At 47.7% G+C, this 25,119-nt stretch overlaps 1 protein-coding gene across 4 annotated transcripts in view; it reads left to right on the forward strand.

The window, feature by feature from the left end:
• Positions 1-17,885: 17,885 nt before the first annotated feature.
• The window catches only part of LOC103817274 (uncharacterized), a 62,015-nt gene continuing 54,781 nt past the window's right edge, over positions 17,886-25,119 (forward strand). For 2 of the 4 annotated variants that reach the window (XM_009091406.4, XM_018915460.3), the window contains exon 1: positions 17,888-18,536. In XM_009091406.4, coding sequence (XP_009089654.1) covers positions 18,432-18,536 — 105 coding nt within the window. In that variant the 5' untranslated portion in view covers positions 17,888-18,431. Of the gene's footprint in view, positions 18,537-25,119 lie in introns of all 4 variants that reach the window. The other 2 variants (XM_050973223.1, XM_018915449.3) reach the window with 2 other exon arrangements.

Below are 25,119 nucleotides of genomic sequence, written 5' to 3' on the forward strand. Positions count from 1 at the left end.
AATTCTGCATCTCTCAAGCCAGCTCTGCTAGAATCAGGGGGGAGTTTAGCTGTGTTTCCTCAAGTGTACACACGAGATCAGGGCCCTGTGATGACAAACACCACAGTGGACATGTGTTTGCATTTGGCACAGCACAAGTTAAATATTTACTCTGTTCAACCTCTCCTTCCCTTAGATTGCTCCAGAGAGCTTGGCCACATGCATGGACTGGGGCACTCCCATCTAATCGGGCAGTCAAGGGCCTGCTGCGGCATAGCACCTGCTCACTGAACACAAGACAGTGACCTACAGTCTGAGATGCTGGCAGGGGGTCTGCCCAGGCCTCCCTGTCTCCCTTGGCTCTAATCTTTTTGAAAATTGGTTAACAAGTGCCATTGTTTGTCATTGTGACATTGTGGAGCAGTGACAAAGCCCTGCTGTTGAAGGGAGACTATAGCTGGTGAGAGTTAGAGCTGTGCTCACCTCTCTCTGTCATCTGCAGCACTTGGTGGGCAAGGGAGACAAGGAGAGATCTTCACCCAAGTACAAGTCTGAGCCTGTTTGTATGTCCAGAATTGCTTCTGTCCACACACTTTAACAGCAGGCATGCTTATGCACAGATTTAGATGGAGCTGCAAAGCTCCCAAAAAGGTGAGAGCCAGTTCTGGGCAGAGTGGGTAGCACTAGGAGCCTGAGTACACACAGATATAGAAAACAGAACTACAGCTGGGAAACAGCCAATGGTCCAGACAGGCTGAGCATTGTCTGTAGAGTAGTCCTGTCTATACCTGAGCTCACACCTCACTGCACAGATGAAGCCTCTGTGCCCTGCATCCTGAAGGCCTTGAGCTGGGATGGCTCATTTTCCCCATGCAGGTATCTCTGCACTGGGCTCCCAAGGCTTCACACTGTGTGTGACAGCTTGTACCTGGGTCACGTGTCACACCTGTGCAAGGGACTCCAGTGGGAACAGTGTGGGAGGTCAGGCCTGGCTGGTGGGGCTGAGGGAAGAAGAGAAAAGCTGGTGGCTCCTTTAAGGGAGGAAGCCAATAGGACTGCAGAGAAGGCGCTCTGGAAGCTGTGTTTTTCTCTCAGCACCTCAGGGGCTGGTTACTAAATTTAGTTACTGGGCTTAAATAATGCAGCGTGGCAGAGCCCAGTGGGTTTGAACATTGTCATATCCACATAATCCTCTCCTAGTTGGCAGAGGTCTCTTGTTCTCTGCCGCTGCTATCTGCACAGGAGCTTGAATGTGATGTGAAACATCATCTTAAATAATTATAACTAGCAGAGAAGAGCCAAAGCTGCAAAGTCCCATCTATTTCCACTGCGCTCTGTCTATCTATGTAATTTCTAAGGTGCCAATCACCAAAGCATCCAAGCACTGTCTAATCTGGATCTGAATTCCCTTGGTGCTCATGGACGCTTGAATCTTAGCATTTTGTGTGAGCCCATCTCTAGGAAGCATAGGGACAGAGCTACATACTGTGAGCAAAAAAGCCTCCTACTGTCTCATGATTTACTGACCAGAATCCCATTTGGGTTGGAGGAGTCAGGGTTTCATGGTCACCCCTGGCCCAGGAAGCGTTAAATCCTCTCTGTTATTTCGGCAGAAGGCAGAGCAGGTTCACCAAGTGAGGACAGGGAGCCATGGTGTATTGCCTATCTTCCATGTCACAAAGTGTGGAAGCAGGGGCAGATCTGTACAGCCTGCACAGTCTGTACACCAAGGCTGCATCCAGCCTGGGGGCAAGAAGGTCCTCTGCCACCCCTCGCTGCAGATCCAAGCCTCCCCTTGCAGGGACAAGGGATAAGCACAAGACAGGAGCCAGTGACCTGCTTTGGAACATGTAGGAGGAGGGGGAAGAAAATGATGCACCCAGTTGCTCTCTCATCTGACCTACTGCCTCACATTTCCTACAGACTTTGTGAAATAGATTAAAACCTGCCAGAACCACTCATGGCTAACACAGGAGTGCTAACCCTGGCAAAGGGACTCATTGTACTGACCATAACTCACCTGGAGTGAAATGAGATAAAATCTTTCCTTCATTACCAGGGAAAGGATATTTGTTCTTAGTGAGAACCTGTCAAGTTCAGGCAATGCTAGAGCAGTGCAATTACTTTCCGTCCACTGGGCTACTCTTAGAAAAAGGATCTCTCTCAGTCTCTGCCCACAGTCTCCCTGATTTGACATGACACTTGACAGCAGGTTTTCATGGCAGAGGATACTTACCAGTTACTGGGAGAGAGTCTTTCTGCTTGTAAGCATCACATTTCAGTCTCTACAAAAGTGCAGGTCCTCTCCACCCTCCCCCATTGATCAGCCCTATCCTCCTTACCCCACATCTGCTGGAGTATTGTTAGTGACATTGAATAAATACATGTTAAATCTTTTTCCATTAGTCAGACGTGTCAGAAATTAAAATGGCATTAGTTGTAATGCCTGCAGCAAATCTGGGGCACTTGCACATGGTTGCCCCAGAGGCCAGGAACAACAGTACCAGCTTTGCTTTTCCTTCAATCCATCCATATTCTCTGCACACCCTCTGTACCCTTCTTCCTCCAGAAATACTAATGGCACCTTCTGCTGCTGTTGTATGAACAAACTGTCCTCAACTTTCCCAGACATTATGGGTAGGACAAGTCTCCAGGTTACAACATTTCATCCTCTCCAGACATGTATCAGAGATTTCTCAAGCCCCATTGTAAAAAGCAGATTTTTTTTTTTTTTCCTTTGCTAAGGACACTTTGGAGGTGTCTGACAACTCCAAAACTGCTTCCATAGCTAGGACTTGGCTGGCAGGAATCTAAGTATCAATAACTCAATTTTCCATCCGTAGCCACAGCTGCCTTTGTCCACATAATCTCCACTCTTCCATATACATTGGCTCCTCAGCTAGACTTCACGTTTGACTCTAGGCCATGCCCACTCTGCCAGTCATCCCCCTCTTCATTTTAAACCTTGTTTCTTCCTAGACATCCTCCCTTTCTTGCTTCTGCCTTCCCCTGCCTTGTTTTCTCTTGTCCTTCTCCTGACTATCCATCCCATCCCCTTCCTTCCCTATTTGCTCTTTCAGGCTCCCTTGCCTCCCCATCCAATGCATCTTCCTCAGTCAGAGCTGGACATCTCTGCACTGCCTGGTGGTTTGCATCTTCTCTGAGTTGCCCAAGGCAGGAACTTGCTCTCCTCTGCTGCTATTCCTTCAGGTTCATGGTATGGATCAGCTTGAAATCCAGAGCATGAGGAAAAGCCTAAAGAGAGCTCACGGCATGTGTAGCTTAACAGGAGGACACCACCTCAAAACCTCTGCCATGAAGGACCAACAAATAATGGTTGAGGGGATGCTCAAGTTGAAAGACGCTGAAATGCTACAGCTATCAAACCAAAATATTTATAGCTGTGATTTGCAGGGTGGCTGATTGTGCAGGGCAGGGAAAAGCCTACCTTTGCCTGCCATTAAGGAAGAGGGAAATTGCAAAACAAACATCCCCTTTGGATATTTAGTAGCACGCCTAGAAGATTAACATTGATTATATCTCCCTATTAAGAGGCAAGGTACTACCCTGCTTTAATTAACAAGGTGGGTTCTCAATCCTCAATTGCCTCTTTGCAAGTATCAGGTGAAACATCAGGGCTGGTGTTCCCAGTGGCATGAAGCTAGACTCTTCTGGTTAGCAGGCTAATCCTGAGGCCCTGCTCTTCAAAGGTATTTAGGTTTCAGGCTGCTGATGTTATTTAGATGCTTAAATCCTTTAAGGCTCCGGGCCTTAGGAGCTAAGAGGATGGCTACAAACTACAGATTGCCTGGTTCAAGTCAAGTCTGTGTAAGTCCTGATTGATAAATGCTACTGTTAGGTATCTGCATGATGTCAAATTTCTCCCTGAGGCTGGGTCATCCTGCAGTTGCCTGATGTAGCTCTGTGTGCCTTTTTTTTTCTCTGAACAAGGGGGTGATAGCCAGCATCACTCCTCACAATGGCTTTGACGGACCTGTGTAGAACTCAGGTTGTTCTACAGCTATTAATTCATTCAGACAAGCCAGCCTGCTGCTTGATGGGTGCTTTGTTTCACTCGGGGGGTGGGGGAGAGAGCACAGGGAGAATTGGTGCCTTTCCCAGACTTGCACAATAGCAAGGCTGGAAATGGGCCCTGTGCAAATTCAATTACTCTGAGTTGCCAGTATTAACTGCTGGGCTGCCCACTTTATTGTAGCTAGGGAAGGAGGTGCAGAGAGCAAACTGGCTGCTGTGCTTTGGATGTGATGGAAATGTTTTAAGATTTTAGCAATTCAATGACCTTTTCTTAACAGTTCCTGAAGTCACAGCTTTCCCAACACTTGGCAATAGGTAAGGGTTGTGCACAGGTAAAGACTTTTGTTTTGTGGTGCAAGATGTCTATGGAGACATGAGCAAGAGAGAGAGATTGAAGAGATTGCTTCCTCCACCAGCCTTCTGCTTAATTACCGCCTGAAGAATGACATTGAACTCAGATCCTTACTTCAGGTCAAAGGTTTCCCAGAGGGAACATAGATATCTTAATGATGGAGTATACTCCTTCCACAGACTTGCAACCAGCCCTTTGTTAATGGTAGAATCCTTCCCTCCCTCCCATTTCAGCACCTTTAATCTCTCTGGAGTCAAACTAAGCTCCTTAGATCTAGGAAAGCAAAGACACCAGTTTTTCCTAGTGAATCTTTGAGCCATGAGAAATAACAGTTGTGATTCTCAGGCTTTTCCCAACATTTTACACCAAAGGCACTCTGCCATCAACTTAGGGAGCTTCTAGGAAAAACCAGGCTGTGTCTTTTCTGCCTCATGTATCTCATTAAAGAATAGTGGGCAGTTTGGCTGGAGATTCTTCAAGCAGGATGGGATCAGATCACACTCCTGCTACCTAGAGACATCAAAAAGCCTGAAGTGCTATCAGCTTTTCTCGAGATTTCTGGGTTGCCTTGCTTCTCCCAACCATTCAGGTGCAGTGGACTAGTGGGAGTCCCACTAGTCTAGCTCTCCGTAGCTCACAAATACAGCAGAGAAAAGGAAAACAACAGGGCCTGTTCTTAAATTGTGAGGTCTCAGACAAGGAGGAGTCCTGAGGTTCCAGAAGTGCATGAAAGATGCCAGATCTGGAGTAGAGTTGACTTAGGGGTGATAAGTGGGGGTGTGAAAATGACTTCTTGTAGAAAAGTTTTACGCTGGGGTAGGGGCTTTGAATCCACCTACATTGTGAGTGCTGGGCTACAGGGATGCAGAGGACTCTGAATTGAAGAGAAAGAACTGAATGTTTTAAAAGCCATGAAAAAAGCATGTCAGGGTATTCCCATGTGTGTATCTTTGCTGCAGTTAGAGACAGAAGGGAGACTTCCTTATTGCCTTTTCAGTTTGTACCACTCCAGGTTCTGTGTGCAGAGCTGGCTCCTGGAGAGCTCCTTTGTGAGGATACAGTGCAGCTGGCCAGCATCACTTAATGGTTCTCATGTGTTAGGTCAGTGGGGGGAGAGAGACTGCCTGAGATGTGACTAAACACTGTGACTTTTGTCCTCAGAATGGCCAAAACCAGAGAAATCTTGGTAGGTCTAGTGAGGCAGGCAGTGGTAGGGGAAGGTGTGAGTGGTGGATGTTGTCTCTCACTGCTGTTGTGGGCAGGGAAAAAGCAGCCCTTGCCTTAGGGGTTCAGGTAAGGCTGCTGGGGAAAGCCATCCCGGGGGAAGACGCCAGCTCAATAAAGGGAGCTGGCATGAACAGAAATGCCTAAAGCTTCTTTATTATATACAAAAACCACCCAATGCCTTGCTCTCTGGGGAAGAGCTCCAAGATAGTTGTCAGTCTGGCTTGCCCCTGCCCTTTAATCTGAACATGCCCAAATGGGCCAGGGGCTTTATTTTTGTATTATTGCATTGTCTTCCTCCCACTCACTTGTGCTTTCCTCTCAGATGCCTGTGGCTGCTTTTGATACTTCTATTCCCTGTTCTGGCCTCTCTGTTGGGCAAACTTTGTGGTTTGCCACCTTTTCTTGCCCCTTTTTCTCCATCTTTGATGGTACAAGAAAGCCTCTGGTTGTTTCTCTGTTTGCATTTCACTCTCTGAAGGGTTGTGTCTGATGTGCTAAGACGAAAACATGTGAGTCCTTCTGAGTTCTATCAAGCAGGGAATGCTCAGCAAGGGAGTGAAAAGCACAATGTGAAAAGGTTGTTCATTCCTTATATTTCTCAGCATCATAAGGACAAAAATATTTCCTACTTGCTTCACAATAAAAGCTACCGGCCCTGTTTACTTTTTTCTGATGTGACAGGCTTTATCTGGCAATTTCCAAGAACCTTGACAGTGTTATTTATATAAATAAATAAATCTCATGTTGCTTCTGTGCAATAAGCATTTTCCACCATTTTGAAGTTTGGGGAGCCAAGGCAGTTAAAAACTAATTGGCTTATGCAGAAGTACAGAATAATCTGTCCTTAAGAAAGAGAATAAGAACTTCACAGTCCTGCCTTCCATGCCTTCATTAATGGAATGTTCTCCACCTCTAGTTAATAGGCAGTCTGGTTTTCCTTCAGGTCATGATCATAAAAAGATCCAATTGTCACTTTAAACATGTAATTAAAGTGCCTGCCTTTATAATGACCTTCACCAGAATGCACCAGCCACTGTACAGGTGGGTAAAATGATGCTAATAGTGAAAACTGTGAGGCTCAGAGAGATTAAGAAAAGTGACCAAGGATTTGGAAAATGAAAATTCACCCTGTAATACAAAAATAATTTTGATTCTTACTGTTCTGAGCCCTTGAGAATATTGTCTCCCTTTTTTTTTTTTTTTTTTTTTTTTTTGGGGGGGGGGTCTTTATTTTGTGTGGAGTTTTTATTTTATTTTGTTTGGTTGGTGCCATCCCATCCTATTGTGTACATCCCCCAAATTTCCTAAGGTTTGTGGGGAGGAGGAGACACTGTCTAGGCAACCTACACACCTGCTGGCTGTCACCATGAAGTGACAGAATTAGTGACAGAGTGGGTTTTATATGGACTGGGTTGGCCGGCTTGGCTGTGTCCTGGAGCTTAAAAAAAATACAGATCCACCACATTTTATTTATTTATTTATTTAATTTTATTTATTTACTGCCTTTCTAGTACCTCATGCTGTTGAAATAGGTTACTACCCCTTTTCAGGAGTGGAAGACATTTCAAATGGCAAAGAAGTCGGGAATGGCTGTGATTGTGTTATGTGCCTTTCCTGGAAAAATCCCTTTCTGCGATAGGTGGCCTGAAGACGCTGGTACATTTGGACTGCAGCTTTTCCAGTAACCCAGCAGGATTTGGTGGGTGGAGGAAGGGGAAGGAACTCAGCGAGCTGCCACAATGGGAAAATCTTGGCAGGGACTGCACACGCGTCTTGCAATCGGCCTCAATGTCCCAACTGTTACCAGAAGGGATTGCGTCGGGATGAGGAAAGCTCAGAACAGGGTGTGTGAAGGCAGCTACAAACCCGAGCCCTGCATCCGTGCGCTGGGCGGCGGAGGCGGCCGAGGCCACGCTCCCCAGGACTCGGTGCCAGGGCCCGGCTGCGGCCACAGGGCCCTGCCTGAAGCTCAGTCCTTCCCGCGGGCCACAAGGCCCTGCCTGCCGCTGCCTGCCGAGCCTGCCGCTCGGTCCTTGCCGGCTGCGGCCACAGAGCCCTGCCTGCCGCTCGGTCCTTGCTGGCTGCGGCCACAGGGCCCTGCCTGCCGCTCGGTCCTTCTCGCGGGCCGAGGGGCCGGCAGCGGCTCGGGCCGCGCTGTGCGGCTGCCCCCTGGCGGGCGGCCATGGGCACGGCTCGGCTCGGCTCCGCACGGCGCCCGGCCCGGCCCGCCCGCCTGCCGCTCTGCCCTGCGGCACTTCCTGCAGGGACACCTCGCCTGGGTCATTTCCTTCTGACTCAGAGGCATCAGTCACGGAGAGTATTGCTCCGGCTTTTGGCTCAGGTCTCCAGCTGTGAGGATGTGCTCTCCCGCTCACACTGTGTGTTGTGGGAGACAAAGCTTTGCTTCCGCGGGTTCCTCAGAACCACCAAGGGTGCTGTTCCCCAGGCTGTCCACTATACATCCCCACGTACCTGCTGGTATGGTCATATATCCACTATATGTGTGCTGGTTGAAGGGCATTGGCACGGCAGTGGGCCTGGTAAGCATCTCCAGGGTCCTGCTGAGCCGGCTTTCCAAGCTCAGACTGCCATGCCAGCGTGGCAGATCCACTGGACAGAGCAACAGCCTTCTCCGAGTGTCCCTGCACTGCACACCGTGGGCAGTCAGGTCTTAAGGCTGCGAGTTTTAGCTCATGCTGATTCAGACACCTCTGGCATGGTGAAACATAGACTACATCTGGATATTGTCCAAACCCTTCAGAGGCTGTGCTCTGCACCTAAGATGTGTGCAGTATATCATTTAATATGAAACAAGCACGTGATTAAATGTAATGGACAAGTCAACATGAATGAAAGGTTTTCTTTTAAGCAGCATGGGCTTTTGACTATGTAGCTGAAGCTCTTTCCTGTAAAAAAAAAAGAAGTCAAGATTGCCTACTGCTCATGTTGCACTGCTGAAGCAAAATCCCTGCTTGGACAGAGGATGCCGTTCTACCTACAGATGAGTGGTTTGAAAGCTAAGCCTGTAAATAAATGCCCTATGCCTCCACATGGCTCAGCTGGACTAGTTTTAGGGAAAACTAGCTATTCATGCCATGGGAAATCAAAGTGTACTTTGTAATTTGGGACACACTCAAGGACCTATATGTGCAACAGGAATGGTCCCACAATTGCTGTGCCAATCCCATCATTCCTGTGTGTCCCACTTGTCTCTGCAAAAGGACATCGTGTGACTGACGTCAGGCAGACAGGACAGAACAAGGGCTTTCAGGCTGTGAAGAGCTGCAGGGTTGTTTACCACAAGGAGCAGGTAGAGCTGGTGGTTCAGGTTCCTGTCTGTCAAGGTGGACATAAGGTGCTCAGTCACAGCCTGGGCTTTACACTGGGAATTGCCAAGTTATGTACAAGATAGACATGAAACGATGTTAGAGATTCACAGCCTCAGAAGCCTCAAAAAGCAAAGGTAATCACCAGGCAAACACCTCTAAGCATGTTAAAATAGACACTCCAGTTGTGAAAATCAGTGTGAAAATTTTCCCCAAAGGTTTCCAATTATTCACAATAAAATTGCAGTGTCTGAGAAGCTAGAAATTCCCATTATCTGGAAGGGACACTTGGAATGGTGACACTTGAAATACTGGTCAACCAGCAACATAAACACCCATCTGTCACACTTTTGCCAAGAAATGCTTCCTATGCAGACCAAACTTGATACCTGTAAGCATACTATATGAATGCAAAATATTCTACATAAATGTATATTTTATAGACATTATATAAGTATATATAGATGATACATGTCCACACAATAGGATTTTAGGGCTACGTCTGTATCAGTAAATCTGGGGCAGCACGACTCCATCGTCTAGAAATTAATAGCTGATTCCATTTAATTTATTCTTGCCATGGTTTTGGCCTGTGCCAGTTAACACTTTTCCAGACAATTCCCATGCACAACTGAGGGAGTTATTGTGGGCCAGGGGCCGTTCCCAACAACCACTTGGATCCAAATGCCTTGCTTGAAGGATAAAAGAGTTTAATGTTATTGGTGTAAGCCATCCTGTGCCAGGGCTCTCGGTGCCAGAGAACAGTCCTGGGCACGTTTAATTTACTGGTATAGACATAGTCTATGAGCCCAGGGGATTAGGCAGGGTTTTAAGGGTTGCATGCCTGGACTTAGGTTGTTGATTTCTCCCAAGATCCATTTTAGGGAACCTTGGGGTTTTTTGTGGACATGGACCTTGAGCCTTCACGTCTTCTATCACCTTGGTTAAAAAGCCTTGCCTTTTGTGTTCATGACCCTTTAGTATTTTCTCTAAATAGCAAAAATCTGCTGGCAGATAAACTGGGTTGTAATTATGCAGCTTTATTATCGCTGTCTTCATGACAGTGGCATATAATAATAGTGAGCTCTGTTTAATTAACACTTTTAAAATATTTTTAAGGAGAAAGTCACATAAAACCGAGGAGATAAAAATGAAACCATACGAACCAGAAATGTTTCAAAGCCTGGCTAATTATTATCAGGCTTCATAGAAAACAACTTCCTTTGTTTTCAGGTAAAACCTGGAGATCCTAAGATTACACTTATGTTGCTGTATGAAATTATGAGGGGACTGATTACATTTTGAAAGGAACACCCCTGCAGGTGTATTCAGTTACATTGATCCTTGGGGTGCTACATCTCTTGGGAATGGTGCTATTAAGTTTCTAGTATGCACTTGAGCTTTGAGCTTTTCTGTGTTCTCTGAAGAACAGCACAGAAAGGCATCTGACTGACAGCATCAAACCTGCACGGAAAGGCAGGAACAAAACTCCTTTGGTCAGGATGCTAATTGCAGTGCTCCAAGTCACATACTTTTCCTGACCCATGTGTCTGGTCTAATCATAGCTCTTCCTCCTAACTCTTTCTGTCTGCTACCCCATTAGCCTGGCTCTTACTGTAACCTGAGTTTCATTTCTGTCAGTACAGCCACCGCATTAGTGTCAGGACACACGGCCAGGGCTGAGATCAACACTGACATAACGAGTGTCCTTTCTTATCTGTGCAGCTCCAGTCCATCTGGTGGGACTGCTGATCTCCTATGCAGTATGTGACCTGGGTATCCAACCACCCCAGCCACAGGCTGTTTTGGGACAGATCTGATACTGTGATGATGGTGCACTGTGGCGACGTTAGCAGCAAGGAAGTGGGCAAAAGTATACTGAAATTCCATTTATCTGTGGGTATGATGAGTGTCTGCCATATATAACCAAATTAATCTGGCTCTTCAGAAGTCATTCCTTGGGTTTACAAGGGAGAAAAGAGGAGGGCTGGGAACTGATGAGATGAACATCTGATCCTTTAGATGGGATCTGTCTGTCCTGTTTTTCTTGCCATTTGCTATGCATGCCTCCCAGAGATGCAGTCCCACACACCTGCTACATGTGTGGCTTTGTGGTGCGTGAGCTGGTTTATTCAGGGGATTTGATGCTGTGTATCTGGGCCCATTTCCCACCTAGAGAGCAACCAGAACACATCTGAATAGATCTGGCTGAGAAAGAGGAGAGTTTTTTTCAAAACCAGTCTCCAGAAAATGACTCATTAATACCTCTAGGAATACTGGCTGTGGTGTGGAAACTAAGATGAAGAGTTTTTCTCTGCATTGTCTCCTCTGAGTGAAGTCAGGTGTGTGACCAGACTTTGGTTTGCCTTTGAGGGCTAGGAGCCTGGTGTGGGCCTGTAATCTGTGTCAGGCTTTGATGCCTACTTCTCATGAACTCTAGTGAAAGAGAGGTCATCCTAGGGAGGCAGGCCTGATCCTTTCACTCTGGCTCTCTGTGCCAAAGGGGCTGGCAGAGCCTGGGAGCAGCAACCTGGCTGCCGGTGTAGGAAGACTTGGAGCAGCAGCCTGCTGGCTGCGTGAGACACCCAGACCTTTGGTCACTAAAGTGCGATTTCCTGCCTGAGCGTGTGCTCTCCGACATAAAGGAGCTCATTGCTGCTGCGGTACTGCCGCTTGTGCCCTCGGCCCAGCCGGGAGAACACGCACGGCGGCAGAGCTGGAGAAGCCCTGCATCCCCTGCATGCCTTGCATGCCCTGCATCCCGCGGTTCCCGGCGGAGCGCTGGGCAGGGGGCGCCGAGACAGCGCCAAGCCGCGGTCTACTGCGCCCCCTGGCGCCGCCCGGCGGCAATGCAGGCACGGAAGGAGTCGGGGACGAGACGGGAGGGGCTTTTCACGAGAGTGGAAATAAAGAGAAATGAGGGAGTGATGGATGATAAGATCTCCATGAAAATATCTCACCACCCACCCTTTATCAGCCCTTTGTCTTAGCCCATCTTTTCTTGCCGGATCCCCCTACTTTTTTGACTATTTTTAGTGTTAGCGTGACTGCACGCAGAGCTCATGGTTTCTGATGCCAGATCTCATTTCCTCCTTCCCAAGGCTGTTTTCATCCTTGTTTACACAGCCTAGAGAGCTGTTTCAAGTGGAATTTCTGGTGAGTTGCTTGCAAATAACTGTCTTTAGCTGTGGGAAAGTGATAAAGGTTTAATCTCTTGGTCTTGGCCTCTAGAAGAGTTGGGGAGGAGGTACAGGTGCAATGTGCAATCCCAGAGTTTAGAAAGCAAGGAGTAAATAGCATGCTTGTGATTTATTCTCATTACAAAATCTTTTAAGGCCCCTCCTTCCTTGGCCGGTCTAGCAATCTGAGCTTTTGAGGCAGAGGCTTGTGAAGACAAGTTATCTTCTTCTGTTCCTCACAGTGCAGTTTTATTGATGCTTGGACCCCTTCCATTTACTTCTGGCTGGTTTGTGGCCACAAATCCTCAGTCATCTGCAGTTCTGCAGTCATTTTAAGGACCATGTACTTTACCTGCCAGCCCTTCTCGGAGGATTCTGCTGTGCTGTCACTCCAGCAGAGGCCTCAGGCGATGCTGCTGTCCCTCTCCCAGCCCTCCCTGCCATGCAGAGCTGCTCAGCAGCACAGGTTCACACACACTGACTTCAGCAGACCCAAAACTGTCGTCCCTGCCCTGCAAGGAGCAGATGGGGGTCCTAACAGTTCTGTGAAATATCACCAGTGCTGGCTGGGTTTTCTGCTCACCTGATGGCAGTCTGAAGGTCTGGCCAGGCTCAAAGTGGGGCACTGTGGCCAGGAGTTGCCTAGGATGGCCCAGCCAGAGAACAGCATGGGTGTGGCCTGTCTGTTGCTCTTCTCATGCATGCATTGTGCCCGCATTAAGGCATCAAGTTCAAACTTGCACATCCTGAAAATTCTTCCTAGAATTTCTCTCCCTGGTGATACTAACCTGGCTCTTTTAATTTCCCTTAGAAGCACTGAAGCTACTCACAAATACATATCTAGATATCTCCAGTTCCCAACTAGAGGAATTGGGAAACCTCTTTGATGTTGAAAGCTGTGTTTTATTTATACACTTGGGGTTAGCCAGGAAGTTCCAGAAAGGAATTTCCCCCCATCAGACCAGGAACCACAATAATATTTCCCCCCTTCCTCTTCAGAGACTGTGTGTGCTCATTTCCTAGCATTTTTGCTTGAGAAGTTTCTCATTTTTGCAGGACCCTAGGACCTTTTTCTCTGTTGCTGCCCTTCTAAGCATTATAGTTTGAGGTTTCTTGTCTTTGACCTAAAGATCTCAGGTCTGAGGCAGCTGATGAGCTGGTAGGCTCTTTCTGTGGGGGTACACTAGATGTTTCTTTCATGTTTGGACTGACTACTCCTGACTGCATGGTAGGGCTCAGAAGCACTGTGTGATCCCAGCTAAGGACTCTTATTGAGAAGGCATGTGAAAAGGAAGCGATGTCAGTGAGTTGCAGTGACTCTTTTGAGGGAGAGAAGGTCACATGGGACAATTCCTCTTCTCCAGGGATTAGGAGGAAGGTATCCAAAGCAGAAATCATTGCTTCTCTTTGCTTGTGTTTCTGAGGAGCCAGGCTGCCCTGCTACTCTGGAGTTTCTGGCTGGCTGAGTTAGCCTGTGAGTGCTGTCCCAGCAGCCTGTAAACAAGTGGGTGTCAGGGGGCCCTTCCAGGCTCTCTTGCAGAGGAGCACATGTCTGCAGTACCATCAGGGGAAGCACAGTGTAAATGCCTGCTCTCTCAAGTTCTCATTGTATCAGCCACATGCTGACTTTCCAATTGGCCCAAGCAATTTGCAGGGAGAGAATAGGCAGCAAGGGAATTATAACAGAGATGGGGCTGCCCAGCAGTGCTGTTGATAGGATTGTCTCTTCTTATTATGTATATCACGTGACCTGTGCTGGAACAGTCACTGTTTCTCTATCAAACCGCATCTCTTCAATTTCCTTTTTCCTTCTTTTCTCTTTTATGGCAGTCAAAACCTGCATATGCCAAAACATGTATCCTAGGTACTTCATTGCTCAGATGAGTCTAAAGGATACATATGTAAAAGAGAACAAATAGCTCTTAACCTCAGCCACCTTTAACCAGCCTTCTCCCTGAATGTCCAAAGTGTTTGCATGGCAGCAGCTGGCTCAGTTCTGGGACAGTTTGTAGGCTTTAAGATAAGGAGGAACAATGCCCTGTGGCTCCTGCTAGAAGTGATGGGTTGCTGGCTAGGGACAAGGCTTGGCCCTTTGTCTGTTTTGTCAGTCATACTATTCTGAAAACAATTCTCATTATTTTTTTGTGGATTGTCCTTGTCTTCTGCTTTAATCTACGTACATTGGGCTGTGTTTGAATCTGTTGGTGGATGGCCCTGCTCTGGAGCACCATTCAAGATGTGCCTGGCTTTGGGTCTGCATCTTCCTCCAAGCAAGCTCCAGGCTCAGCTTTCATTCTGCTCCAGCCCTCCTATTTTCTTTTAGCATTTTCCTTGGCAGATGCTCCTCCCCTGCCTGGCACTGGCAGTACCTCTAGTGTCTGTCTTGGACACCACCCAGTTAGGCTCATGAGCAAGCAGGAATAGATGGGGTTTTTCCAGCTCAGCCTTGTCTCCCTCGGTGTAATGAGGGCAGAGCCCCAACAGATGGCACTTGAAGCTCTTCCCTGGCTGGTTTTTCCCTCCAGCCTCGCGATGTTCAGACCCGTGTATGCACAGATGCAGCAGGAGTCTGTGACGGCACGGTGTGTGGAAAGAGGAGACCAAAAAGAGGTTCACTGTGTAACAAGGGGCGAGCAAATCCCCAGGTGACTTCAAAGGGTGAAAAAAAGCATCTCTTTCCTTTTGAGAAGACTTGGCCACGCCTGCCTAATGAGGCTTTCTGCACCCACTCACATTCCTGTTCTTGCACCTGGCAGTGTCAGTGGTACACCTTGGGCAAGATAAACTGCGGAAGGCATTCGCTTGTCCTCTGAGCACAACAGGAAACACAGCCCAGAGGGAATCTGTGCATTAAACTAATCCTCACTGCATTGTCTTCACTCCTACTGCCTGTCTCCCCATTGCACTGTTTGGTCAGGATTCCCACAGGGGAATGTGTCCAGGGGAAGGTAAGATGAGGCACAGCAGACATTCATGATGTCTTCCCCATGTCAGCAGTGGGCAGGAACACATGGAAGTGAACCAGTACCCTGCCTGATCTCACAGTCCCCTGTCCTCTCCTTGTCACCTCAGTGCCATGTGTTCTTGCGGGGAAAACTTGCTACTTGCTCCTGGTCTGGCCACAAGGAACTTAAAGAGCTCATCAAGATATGCTGTAGCAGGCATGTGGGTCTACCCTAAATGTTGTGCAATGCATTTTTCATGCTTTTATCATGTGACCAGAGGAAACTTGGACTAGGTTTGAGATTTGAGATTTGGTTTGAACCCAGTAGGCAGATCAAAACTCCAGGGGTGAGAAACCCACAGGAACCAAGAACAGAGCAGAGTGATCACATGAGATGCTTGGGAACAGAAACCACTGAATTTTGCATAGCTCCAGCAGTGTGATCTAGTAACAGGCTAGATTACAGTCTGGCACATACAGCTTAGGGGCCAGGAGGTACCACTTCTATTCTTGGGTCTTCCTCAGCTTTTCTCAGTGACCTTCAGAAAGTCAAGTAACCTTCTCTGATTTGAGTTTTTCTTTGGGAATAATACTATGAATTACCCCTGGAAAATATTTTGCTATCTTCAGATAGAAGTTACTTGGTAGTGTTCTGCAAACTGTATGGGGAGGAGCAATGTGTCCAGCCCTCTCAGGAAGCTTTCTTTCCACTATGTGATGCAGCAGTGTGACTTGCCATCTACTGGGAACCCGTTCAGCACGTTGAGCCTCATCCTCAGGGCACAGATCACCTAAGACAAGGGTTGCAGCAGTAGGTTGTAGCTCTGCTTTCTGTGAGGGTTTCTTTTCCTCTGCGGCTCTGCTAAATTGCTTGTTGCTGGTTGCAGCAGTGTGTCACTGTGCCTCACTCAGAGGAGATGCTGGATGCCATGGACTGATGATTCTGGTCATATGAAATACAAAGCAAGAAAGAAACAGCTGCTCTGCAGGTATTTGCTGAAACACATATAGGTAAAGGTTGCGGAGGCAGGATTTGTAGAATTAGTTTCTCTCAAATTGCAAGTGCCCCAAAAAAGCACTTTTTCATCAGAATTTCATCAGCACTTGTTTTTGCTGCTTGCTCTGAAAGGCCTAACCTGCAGCAGGTTAGGAGGCCTAGCACAAATCCTTCCCAGGCTGGGCTCCCCACTGCTGTCCTGTGGTGTAGTGGGGTGGGGTGAGCTCAGGTAGAGCCTGTGATGTGTTACAGTTAGGATGGCAGGTTCTGCTCTTCTCTGTTTCAGGGAGCTTTTTCAGCTTCATCTGTTCTGAAACAATCAACTGGGCCTTGGCATGTGCCTGCCCCAGTGCTTGATCTCTGAATGGGAAAGCAATCATACACAGTAGTTTAAGCTGATTGTGGTTTATGGCTTATGTCTTACAGACTATTACAAGGACAGTCAGTGTCTCCAGAGCTGAAATAAGGAATGAATAAAGGCTTGGGGAATTTCACTTTATATGGAAAAAAAAAAAAGGAAAACCTTTTAAGAGAATCTCAGTTGTTGGACTTTGGGATATATATTGGTTATTGGTTAGGTCCCAGGGATAATTATTATATAGTATTAACTATAATATGGCATATCTCTGAGGAGGATTTCTGGTTTCAGTTAGCATTTTACTCCCTCCTGTTGGATGCAGGATGCCAGACTAGCAATATGCTCGTGTGCACTATTCCCTGGTTTTTTTAAATCCATACAATAAGAAAAGCAGAAGTACCTGTAGTAATATGTGGTGGCTTAGAGTCATAAGGCTGGATTGTGATTTCAATTTGGTGTGAATGTGGGGAAAAATAGGTGAAAACAAGTCCACGGTGGGAATGCAGAACACACAGAAGAAGTATGGTTTAACAGCTGAGACAGTTTCCTACTGCAGACATCTTTTAAGACGGCACTGTCTGAAAAGCAAAAATTTTGCTTTCTGGCTCAGACTCTGTGCTTGTTGTACTCCTTCAAGAAAAAATACTTTGCTAAATGGAGCTGAACCTAGGCCCTTTCCCCTGCAGCAAAGATGTGCTCTCTCTTTTCCACAGTCAGCACTTTAGGAGTGCTCTTATCTTGTTACAGGCCTGCTGGCTGAGAACTGGGAACCCACAGTTAACCAGGCGGTGCTCTTCTGGAATTTGTACACAAGCAGAGACCTCTGCAATGCTTCCTAGCTTGTCCCAGGAGGAAGGTTGGGACAAAAGGCTCTACTGGCCCCCAGGGACTGGTAATGGGCAAAAGGGACCTTTCACCTAGACACGGGGAGTTCATCGCTGGCACGGAGCTGGCAGTGGGTGAAAGCCCTTTGTTACTGCTGGCAAACGTGTCGGCGGCTTCCTGTGGGTTCAAAGTGGCCGGGAGCCTATCAGTCAGCCCCTGATAACTTTCCTGACTGTTTTGCCAGGGAGGTGCTGGGGGACTGCCCATGGAAACGGGGCACCTTGCTTGTGCCTGAGGGTTGCTGGTGCAGCAGGAGCTGCTGTCGGCCTGGCCCCACGCCTGCATTTCTGTGGGGAAAGGCTGTGGCGAGCTTCCCTGCTGCTGCAGGCGCCTTGCGAGTCCCCTCGGTGGCTCAAAGGACTCGAGACCGGACCCACGAGCCCCCCCTATGGATCTGTGCTCTGGATGGGAGGGCGGGACAGACAGGTCACGGCATCCCGTTGTGGGGTCCCTGGACTGAGCGGACTGCGAGCCAGGATGCAGTAGCGCAGAGGCAGCTCCCAGTCCCCCATAGCCCGAGCAGAGCCCGCCCAGGTCGGGGAAGCCAAGGAACGCCGGCGGCCGGGAAGGGCCGGTGACCCTTTAAGCGGAGTCCCCGCCCCGTCCCGCCCCGTCGGGCCAATGTGCGCCGCGGCTGCCGCGCCGCTTGTTACAAGTTTCCCGTGGCGGCGGTGCCGGAGGGAGCCGGGGTGGCGGCGGTCCGCGGCAGCAGCGGGGCGCGATGCCCGATGCCCACCCGGGGCTGACGGGGAGGGAGCGCTGCCATGAGCGGAGCCCGGCGCCTCGCCCAGGGAGCTCTGCCGTCCCGCAGCGAGCGCTCTGCGCCGAGTGTTTCTTGTCCTCTGCAGCACGCTGCCAGCTGGTACCTCCCTCCTTTCTGAAGCGTAACTGAGGAGGGGGTGGAAGGCAGAGGAAGTTTGGTGTTCAGTTTTTTTCTGTAGGCTTTGGAGAGGGATTCCCTTCGCGTCCCAGCGCGGAGGGCTGCAGGACAGGGTGCGGTGGCGGAGGGGAAGGGGGCACAGCCGGGAGCCGCGGCTGTGCGGAGCCGTGCCCCGCCGCCGTGTACCTGCGGTGCTGGATGCGAGCTCCGCGCAGCTCCGCCGAGCGTAGCGGCAGCGGCGCGGCAGATGCAGATGCGTGCGTGTGTGTATGCTTAACCCTTTCTTGGCTCCTCGGATTTGTACCATGCTGAAGATCCTCACCAAAAAGCTCAGGAACCAGAGTTTGAACGAAATTCAACCGTTCCAGCTAAAGGTAAGGAAAGCCGGTTTTGTCTCGGTTGTTTTTTGACAAAACAGGTAACTACTGAGAGGGCCTTGAGAAGCTGGAAACTTGCAGTGTTTATTATGCTGGGTCAGTTTCCTCTCAGCTAGTGTGCTCAGGAGGAACTGGCCTAGGCTGTATTCCTGTTACTTAAAGTCCCGTTCTTCTGCACTCAGAGTTACCCTGCACAATTCAGATAATACAGAAAAGTGTATGAAGACAGATTATCTATTTGTTCTTTAGAATGTTTTTCCTTTTGATGGGATTTCCATTTAACTGTGTAGGCATTTGCCTAGATACCTTTGTACGTGGGCAAATCCATAGCCTCTCAGCCCTTTCCAGGCTAGAGCCCCACTGTGCTAGGTACTGTACAAACATGATTTACCTAAAATGCCTTTCAGCTCGTTATTTGCATTTCTCTCTCTTCTGGCCCTGAAGGCCAGAATCTGAGCTGAAGTTTGCAGGCTGGATCATTGCTTTGACCCATAGCTTTCCAGATTCTTCTTACATCCGTTTTTAATGTTTAAAATAAAACTGAGGACCACAGATTCAGGATAAGAACTGTCTAAGCCCTTCCTGCCAAATATAAAGAGGAATTTTTGAGCCATATACCACGGGATAAAAATGGAGCCCTGACGAATGAGAAAAAAATACCGGATCTTGATTTGGCAAAATTGTTGTGAACCAAGGGATATCCCCTGAAATCAGCGGAGCTGCTCTGGATTGGCACCAGTAGTGTGGGAAGTGCAGCACCTGGCCCCAAATAAAAGAAGGGATCTGGGAAAAGTAGCAGCCCTCGTTGCCTGAGTTGGGGGCTGGGGATCCGTATACCAGACTCTAGTGGAGTCTTTTGTATGTGTTACACAGAGGCTCATTGCCGTGTGGCTGCACTTCTGCGCAGTCACTCTGGACAGGCTGATGGCAACTTTGATGAAACATCAGCACTGTTTCTAACAAAGTTTGCTGTACTTCCTCTGGGGATTGCACATTCTGTGGCTCTCAGGGGAGGCAGGGTTAGGTTTTATTTTTGGAAGTAAAATAAGGGCAATGCTTTAGGTTGTAGTGGATTGCCTCAGTGCAGAGTATTTGCAGAGGCAGTGAGGGTTTTTTTAACACTGTGTTTCTGGGCCTTACGGCTGCAATCTCGTCCTTTAGCTTTATTGTTTGTCTCTTGGAGCCTCAGGTTGTGAAACCTTGAGAATCTTTGAAAGGAGCTCTCAGAGGTGGATACAGCCTTCAGGATGCTTGGAGGCATGCAGGAAAATGTGCATGAGTGGGCATCTGCAGCCATTTTGTTCATGTTAGTGCCAAGGTTTTGTGCTGCAGACAGGTGGTCTGCATTTTTGCAGGCTCAGTAGAGACAGTTCAGCTTGCACCGTGCCTTGCTTGCCAGGCTGTTGCATGGCTCATCAGAGCTGTCTTTGCAGCCTGCAGTGGGGAGTGCAGCAATGACTGGTACACATGTGTATGGGCAGAAAGCCAGACTTGCAAACTCTGGGTTTAAATCTGTTTTGTAGGCCTTTGGGGACTGTGTGCAGCTGCCTGGTCTTGGTTGAGCCTTGCAGCAGCATACTAATTGCTTAATGGAGTGTGCAGTGCTTTATCTTAGGTGTTGGACCAGAGCTCCGTGCAGGTATGGCCCTGGGTAGGTGTCACGGGGGTGAGCAGTGTGGAAGCTTCTGGTGGCTGTGCTGTGCACGGACTCTGTGTCAAGGCCAAATGTCCTGTGCCATTTTGCTGTATTGCCTTCATGATGTGGGGCTGCCAGGCACTGAGCAGACCCAGCCTTCTTGGCCCTGGTCTGTGTCTGTGCAGGTCTGTATGTTTTCTGGCTTGTATGGTAAATGCATTATTTAAAAGGTCCAGTGTGCTGTCATTGAAACCTAGTGAAAAGTTAGGTGAGAGCACAGAATCAGCTCTGTAGAGGTCTGTAGCCCAGTAAGTGGAGAATGAGCATCAAGTTTGATAGAGTAAGAATTGGTCTACATTCACCACCCAAAACAAGTGCTTTCTGAGCTTTAATAACAGTGTGCTTAGCTGCTCATCTGCTTCATTGCCCATTCGCTTTAGCACTTTGACTTTTTGGGGAAGTTCCCAAATTGAAGCAAAAGCAAGCTGCTGTTGTGCTTCTAGATTACAGCTGTACTGAAATTAGCCAAAGTCCCAGGGGACTGTCCTTGGGTAAATTGTCAACTCATTTTTACAAGTGTGGAAGATTTGACCAGTCTTGGATTGGCATCCAAGCTTTGGGAATCTTTTCAGGATGAAATTTCTGCCCATTGTAAAGGTTTTATTTTTGTATGATGTGTCTCAAATTGGTTTAGTGTTGCTGTAACGGGTCCTCCTAGTTTTCCCCTGCTTGGAGAAGCTGAGAGGATGCCATGGCCTTCTGTAAGTGAAACCACAAAATATGCAATCTGTGGGTGTTGATGTAATGGACTTCTCTTTTTCAGTTCTAAAGCTGGTCTTTAGGCAGTTGACAATTAGGGCTCCTCAGAGGACTTTGACTTGAGATGTGCTGGTGTCTCTCAGAAAGTGTCCCTCCATTTCTCTTTCATCAGAAGTCACCATGGTGGGAAGGGAGGGAGGGACTGACTGACACTTCACCTGATGCTGGGTTAGCCTGCTCAGCCAGCAATCTCTGATAAGGGTGGCTGGGCTGTCAGTTGTGATAGTTAGGGCTCAAATTTGAGTGCCTCGCCTTGGAGGACAGACGATCTTGCTTCACAGAATGCCAGAATGGGTAAGGTTGGAAGGGATCACAGTAGATCATCTGTTCCAGGCTCCCTGCTCAAGCAGGGTCATGCCAGACCATGTGGCACAGGATTGTGTCCAGGGAGCTCTTGAATAACTCTAGTGAGGGAGACTCCACAGCCTTTCTGGACTTGGTCACCCACGCAGTAAAGAAGTTCTTCCTCATGTTCAGGTGGAACTTCCTGTACATCTATCTGTTCCTGCCTGTTGCCCCTTGTCCTATTGCTCAGCACCACTGAGAGGAGCCTGGTTCCATCTTCTCAACACCCCCTCTTTAGGTGTTTATATACATTGATGAGATTCTCTGTGTTGCCTCTATTTGAAACTGACCAGACCCAGCTCCCTCAGCCTTTCCTGGTAAAAGAGATGTTCCAGTCCCTTAATCACCTTTGTTATTTTGCCTCCACTGGACCCACTGAGGAGGTTCTCATCTCTCTTGTACTGAGGAGCCCAGAACTGGACACAGCACTCCAGATGTGGCCTCACCAGGGCTGAGTAGAGGGGCAGGATCACCTCCTTGACCTGCTGGCAGTGCTCTTCCTAATGTATCCCAGGATACCATTGGCTTCCTTGGCCACAGGACACACTGCTGGCTCATGGATGGCTTGTTGTCCACCAGGACCCCCAGGTCCTTCTCCACAGCAGCTTTCCAGCAGCTGAGCCTGTGCTGGTCTGTGGGGTTATTCTTCTCCAGGTGCAGGACTCTGCTCTTACCTTTGCTGAAGGAATTTCAGAAGGTTCCTCTGTGCCCATCTCTCCAGCCTGTCCTTCTCAAGGATCTGGGATATCAGCCACTTCTCCCAAATTTGTGACATCAGTGGACTTGACGAGGAGGCATCTGCCCCTTCATCAGGGTCCTCGATGAATGAGTTAAACAATATTGGGTCCAGTATTGAACCTTGGGGGATACCACTAAGGACAGGCCTTCAGCCAGGCTGTCTGCCACTGATTATGACCATCAGCCAGTTCTCAATCCACCTCGCTCTCCGCTCATCCAGTCCACACTTCTTGAGTTGGCCTATGTGGAGGTTGTGAGAGACAGTGTTGAAAGTCTTGCTAAAGTCAATGTAGACAATATCCACTGCTCTCCCTTTATCCAGCCAGGCAGTTGTTTCATTTTAGAAGGCAGTTGGGTGTATCAGGCATGACATTGATAAATTCATGCTGACTACTCCTTGTCATTCATGTGGATAGACATGGCCTCCAGAATGAGGCATTCCATCACATTTCTAGGGATTGAGGTGAGGCAGACTGGCTGGTTGTCCCCTGACTCCTAAGTCTTGCCTTGTTTGAAGACTGGGATAACATTTGCTTTTTTCCAGTTCTCAGGTGCCTCTCTATGATTGCCACAACCTTCCAGAGATGATCCTGAATGGCCTAGCCATGGTATTTGCCAGCTTTCTTAACATTTTTGGAAGCATCTCATCAGAGCCTGTGGACTTTTGGATGTCAAGTTTTGAGGTGTCTTTCCATTGGATACTTGTGCTCCTGTAGCAGGGGCAGCATGTCCACTCCCGAGCTCATAGCACAGCCTGTTAGCTTAAGAGCTTCAGCTCTTCAACCTTCAGCTTCTGTGGCTCAATCCAAGAAAGGAGAGGGCATTGTCTGTGCCTCGGTCTTTGGTCAGCCACGTGTTTCAATGGTCTGGTGTTATTGGCTGGATGTTAGGCCAGATTCAAGAACCTTTTTGGCTGCTTTTGAGCCAGAAGTAGATCTGAATTTATAGTTTAGGGATCATCTTTGACAACGGCTGGCAACTGGGTCTGTTCTAGAGCAGTTGAGATAGGAGAAAAAAGTGAGATCAGGGGAATGTCCCATTTGGTAGTGAAATGTCTCAAAACCAGGAAAAGTGAGAGGGGCCTGTAACTCAATGCCTGATTTTAATTATTTTATTTTTTGTGTTGGTTGTCCAGTATTACAGTCTAGTATAGTTTTTTATTATTTTCTTTCCTAGTTTTAGACTTGTAGCCCTGAGAAGCACTTCCTGAACTATTAAGTTAGGCTGATCAAGGAGCTTTTAAAATGCATATCTTGGGTTTGCATGTGGGTTTGTGATGCAGTACTGATATTAAGCCCTTAGAAGGGTTCTCTAACCAACTCCATGAGTTTTCTGTAAATCAAATGTCTTATTCATCCCCACAATTTGGGGTAGGGGTTTCTCACACGAATGTGTTTCTTCCAAGTTTCTCTTTAACTCTTGGGGCCTTGCTGTTTATGTAGTGGCTCAAGTGTGGGTGTCTGTTTTCTGCGCTTTGCTTGCAAGCAAGCTCCTTCGGGCAGGGAGCATCTGGCTGGAACAAGTCTGTGCATTGCCAGTCAAACTAAGCCCTTAATTAGTGGCCCTAGGTGTTATCAGAATGAAACAGTTGGATTGTGGTGTGTTAAAAAATTAACTGGCTGGAACATGCAGCTAAAGAAGACTGAGCACTTTAAAGGTGGCAATTTCATTCCAACTTGCTGTTGACACAAACAACTTTGGAGGTGATACAACTGATGTTCTAATCAACAAAAGTTGTTAAATTACTTATGTACTTGGCATATTCACTTTGGTCTTGGGCAGAGATAATACAGACATGTTTGTCACTTCCTTAATGTTGATCAGTGATACAAAGTCAAATGTGAGTGTTTTAGTGACAGAGAACTGCATTTCTCTTCTATGTAACTTTAGCCTTACACTTGCTTAAAGGGAATTTTGTGCTAGGTGCTAACTGTGTCAGTTCTCTTCATGTGCTTTTGAAGCTTATACGTGAGCATACACAGCACTGGGGACTATAAAGTCCTCTCAGTTATTTTCTACTGGCATCTGTATCTGGAATCAGCTGTAAGACTCTGGTCTGGCTGGCCAGCCCTGACAGGCAACTGGGAATCATCTTCATCCTCCCTGTGTGAAGGGGATTCAGCTGGCTGTGCAAGGTGAACCTCAAGGCTGCAGGCAATGACTCCTGCAGTCAGTATCCCTGTGGTAGCTTATTTTTTTTTCTCCTTAGACAAAAAAAGAGTGGAGTGGCATTATTATTGATACACAGTGGGTATGCTTTCAAAGATCTGCATAAGTGCTCAGGCTTACTATGAATGAGGACAGACTGATTTCTGCCTTCCTTTGGGCCGACTGCTTGTTGTGTGTCACAGGTCTTCAGCTTGGCACAGGGAAAATTGTGCTTTGTCTGCTGTGGTGTATGCAGGTTTTCTCTCCTTTATGGGTTTTTCAGCAGATGCCACAGGTTCATTCCCCTAGATCTGAAGGATTCTGTTGTACATTGAAAGTTTCCTTTTCTTCTCGTTATACCAGCTGGCTACATTCGGTGCTTCTGGTTTGTCATAATCGCAGGAAAGACACAAATGAGTGAATCTAAGCGTGCAAGTACAATTTTGACTTTTGGAGTACCTATGAATATGCCTGAAGTTAGGCTTGTAATGATTTGGACTGAAAATATGTATGTTAGTGGGTTAGACAGATCCTTAGCTAAGTAAGCTAAGTACTGTGATAGATACTTAGCTAAGGCAAAGAGTAGAACAGGCAATCCCAGCCACTTTAAGCCTTAGGTTTTTGAGACTTCTCCCTAAGGCATTGTAAAATAATAGGTTTGCGATTCTTTCTACTTGGCTTTGAAGATCTGAATCTTTAAGGGTTGTCATCTTTCCTGTGCAGACATTCAGCACTGATAATCTCCTGTAATGACTTAATTCCAAAGAGTGATACTTCAGACAAATTGCAGATGCTGCATGTACAGCATGATGGGGCATTCATGGAAATTGAGGTAGTTTGTTGAGACATTCTCTCAGCTGCCTTTATGACTGATAGGAAACTATGGACTAGCTT

This window comes from Serinus canaria, chromosome 3 (assembly GCF_022539315.1).
Source record: "Serinus canaria isolate serCan28SL12 chromosome 3, serCan2020, whole genome shotgun sequence".
Taxonomy (NCBI): domain Eukaryota; kingdom Metazoa; phylum Chordata; class Aves; order Passeriformes; family Fringillidae; genus Serinus; species Serinus canaria.